A 3,698-nucleotide genomic window follows, 5' to 3' on the forward strand; every position below is an offset into this window, starting at 1 on the left:
TAATAACTTCAGAATAAAGTTTTGTCTCAGTGCAGCCAGGCGCAGGGGGCTCCGTCGGCGCCGACGTCTGCCCAGGCTCGGGTCTGTGGGGACCCTCTCAGCCCCACGCGGAGGGAGCCTGGGTGCCAGGGGAACGGGCTCCCGGCAGCAGCCTAGGGTAGAGAGAAGGAGCTTGCTGCCTGCTCAGCACAGTCATGCTGCTCATGGGACGCAGGAGGATCCCGTCCCTTCATCGCAGCTCTGGGTCCAGGCCACAGCCCCCTGCTGCTGGGCGGCCCTTGGGCTGAGGGCAGCGTGGCCATGAGTGGGTGGGCATGGCCCGGAGGCCAAGGTGCTGAGGGCTGGTTGCCCCGCTCAGAGCCACACCGCCTCCACTCGGTCCCGTCGCAGCAGGTCCCAGCACTCGCCGGCTTCCGGGTGCTCCGCCGGGACAGCCTGCAGCGAGACCTGGGAACAACGAAGGGCAGCTCTCGTGAGACAGGGGCGCAGGGAGCTCCTTGGAGCAGGGTGCAAGGGCTACGGCTGGGTGGGGCAAGGCAGCGCCAGGCTGCGATGTGGTGCTTGCAGCTCCCAGGTGGGAAGGAGCGTGGCTGCTTCCAGCAGCGTTGGGCCCAAGCCAGCCCACACGGCTGCGTGACAACCTCAAGCCGCACCAAGAGGCCTCGTGAGCGGGAGCGAGCTGAGCTCCCCCTCTGCTCCTCAAAGCGCTACGAGACAGGGTCGCTTTCTGGAGGGGCTCAGGGCTCTCGGCCAGCCCCAGGGCAGTGGAACCAGGTCCTGAGCAGGTCACGGTGCTGGGGGCCCTGCACTGGCAGTGCTGAGGCCTCTCCATGGTGCGGGGGGTGGGGGGTACACCGCGGTGCCAGAGAGTCACCTTTTTCTTGCGGGTCCCACAGCAGAGTCTCAGGTGCAGGAGCCTGAGGGTGAGCAGGAAGCACCGGATGCTGAAGATGATCTCCACGGAGTCCAGGATCAGGGAGATGGTCCAGAGGGACAGCGTGGAGCTCTGCAGGGAAACACGGGGGGGTGTAAGCTGAGGCCCGGCCCTGGGAGTCCTTCCACTGCCCCCCAGCCTCAGGATCTGGCCTGCAGGGAAGCACAGGCTAGCACCGTTGGGTGCACAGGTCCTTTCTCCCACTCAGCCCCCTAGCCCAGGCCCCCCTCACCTCCGCCTGTAAAGCAGAGGGGTCTGGCCGGAGCTTGCTGCACAGCTGAGCACACCAGCAGCTACAGCCTCGGCGGTGCCTCGGGGCAGGACACGGGGGGGCACTGCTACCAGCAACAAGGGGACACTCCAGAAGCTGAGGACAGGAGCTCTCGGTCCAGCCACCCCCCAGGCCCGCAGCCCCTGGGTGCTTACGTAGATACGGGTGGGGTCAAAGGGGCATTCGCTGGAGATCTGGATCAGGTCCATGTCCACGAAGGTGCAGGTGGCCAGCAGCGCGCGCCCGCGGTTGGCGAAGGTGAGGATCATGGAGACCGCCAGGCCCAGCGAGCAGAAGAGCGAGAGGAGGGTGCTGCTCGCGCTGAGGGAGAAGAGGGCCCACTTCTGCGGGGAGAGCGCAGGGTGTCACTGCACAGCCAGGATGCCCACGCACGCACGCACGGGAAACCAGGGCTTGGGCACACACGTACACACACAGAGGAATGCATCTGTGCATGTGCACACCTACCGGACTACATGCACACACACATCCACACACAGGGCCACACCCCCACACACATTCTCACACACAGATATGTACGTACACGCAAGAATGCCTCCACCCGTGCATGCGCGTGTGCACACACACACACACAAGGATATATACACCCCACACACGTACAGACAGAGGGGCATCTCCACATGCACACACACATATATACATGCACATGTCTACACATTCACACTCACAAACATGCCCACGCACGTGGGCACACCCACCCACCTGCCACCCTCTTTCAGTCCCCCAGGCCCGGGTGCTGCTTGCCCGAGCCCGGTGCCGATGCAGGGGTTGTCGAAGCCGCGTGGAGCCGTGGACGTGCGAGTGCCTTGCCCGTGACTAAGAGGCAAAGCTGCCCTGGGGCAATGGGGCACGGCGGCGCAAGTCCAGGCCAGGCGAGCGCCCAGCGTGCTCGGCCCCGCGCAAGTGCAAACAGCAGGGCGGAGCGAGGAGACGCGCAGCCAGCTGGCAGGAGCAGGGAGCCCATCCCCTGTGGAGGGGAGAGAAACCAGAGCCCTTCCCTGGGCACGACAGGACGCCGTGCTGGGCCGGGGGTGCCATTAGCCTCATCCTTACCAGGGCAGCTTGCATGAGGTACCTGGAGAGCAAGATGGCAGCGATGCCACAGGAGATGGTCTGCAAAGGGAGCACAGAGACGGAAGGAGACGCTGGCACACCCCTCACTGGTGCACACACAAATACCCCCTGCCTTGGAGCCAGGGGCTCCCGCTGGCCTTGCCGTGGTTTTATTTCTGGGAGGTTGCCTCTAATATGGGCACAGCCGGTTCTGCCCAAGAGAGACGCAGGATCATGACCACCCCGTCTGGGAGTCGGTGCTTCCCCCTGCCCCGCGGCTGCATCCTCTTCTAGAGCAGCCTGCCTGCAGCAAAGCGGCCGTGTAGGCATTCAGCCCCGGAAGAAGCCGCCTGCCAGGCCCAGCGGCGGTCACCTCAGTGCTGGTGTTTACCCGCCCAAGGAGTCTGGCTCCGGCCCTGATGCAGTGCCCTTAATGCACACTGGCCAGCCCCGAGTGGGGCCGATCAATCCTTAGGAGCTAGGAAGGCTGTGGGCAGCTCAGCTGGGACATCGTGGGTCCCACGAGAGCATGCCGGGATCACCTCTACTCTCTAAGGACAGGAGGTGGGTCTGCATTTCTTTTCCTCGAGCATTGGATGCCGGCAGCACCTCGGGATGAAGTCCTAACGGCCTGAACGGGCCCCGTCCCCCTCCTACGGGCCTGGCTCTTGCAGGGGCAGCACCAGCTCTGCCAAGCTGACAGCAGCCTGCACAGAGCTGGCCCTGGCTCCACAGATGCTGCCCCATGTACTTGCACATCCTCCATGGCTTTCATATCCGAGCACCTCACGCTCCGCTAGTGCCCCGTGTGCTAGGACGTGCGAGACTGAACCCACAGTCATGGGTGGGAACCTGACACCCACTGGGGCCACCTGGATCCCTACAAGGACCTGCCCTGCAGCTGGACAAAGCCCTGCTTGGGCACCTGGAGCCCCCAGGCTGCCTCGGGCACTTCCTACCTTCCCCCGTCCCTTCCTCCCCTTTGCTGGACAGACCCATCACAGTCACCGGTCCTCACCAGGCTGTATATGGATTTGGGCAGGCGGGCTCTGCTGCGCTCGGCCCTGTACGTTCATGGCATGGGAGTCCCTCCCTGTCCCTGTGGCTGTAACCCAAGTGGCCTCCCCCAGACGAGGCCGGGGACCGCAATGCTCCTGCTCGGGCCCATGCTGGGCCTGGGGGGGGGTTGCGGAGCTGAGTCTGCAGCTCTCACTGTCCCAGGCACAGCACCCATAAAAGCCCCAAGAGTGGGGGAGTGCAATAAAGAGGTCCGGCATTACGGAGACCACCCTCCCTCCCCCCATGGGATCTGGCCTCACCCAGCCACGGCTCAGACCCACGGTTCCTGGAAGCCTCATTCACGCTGAAAAAAGCTCCCCCCTGCCCCCATCTTTAACATACAGGACATCTCCACCCAGC

The 3,698-nt window shown here is 64.3% G+C and overlaps 1 protein-coding gene across 1 annotated transcript in view; it reads right to left on the bottom strand.

Moving 5' to 3' along the window:
* TMEM54 (transmembrane protein 54) overlaps positions 1-3,698 on the bottom strand; it is a 5,267-nt gene continuing 1,569 nt past the window's right edge. Inside the window, exons 3-6 of the mRNA XM_019547851.1 lie at positions 2,280-2,339; positions 1,361-1,549; positions 875-1,006; positions 1-447 (exon numbers count right to left, since the gene is read on the bottom strand). Coding sequence (XP_019403396.1) covers positions 355-447; positions 875-1,006; positions 1,361-1,549; positions 2,280-2,339 — 474 coding nt within the window. The 3' untranslated portion in view covers positions 1-354. The remainder of the gene's footprint in view (positions 448-874; positions 1,007-1,360; positions 1,550-2,279; positions 2,340-3,698) is intronic.

Source organism: Crocodylus porosus, unplaced genomic scaffold (genome assembly GCF_001723895.1).
Source record: "Crocodylus porosus isolate Cpor-Errol unplaced genomic scaffold, CroPor_comp1, whole genome shotgun sequence".
NCBI lineage: Eukaryota > Metazoa > Chordata > Crocodylia > Crocodylidae > Crocodylus > Crocodylus porosus.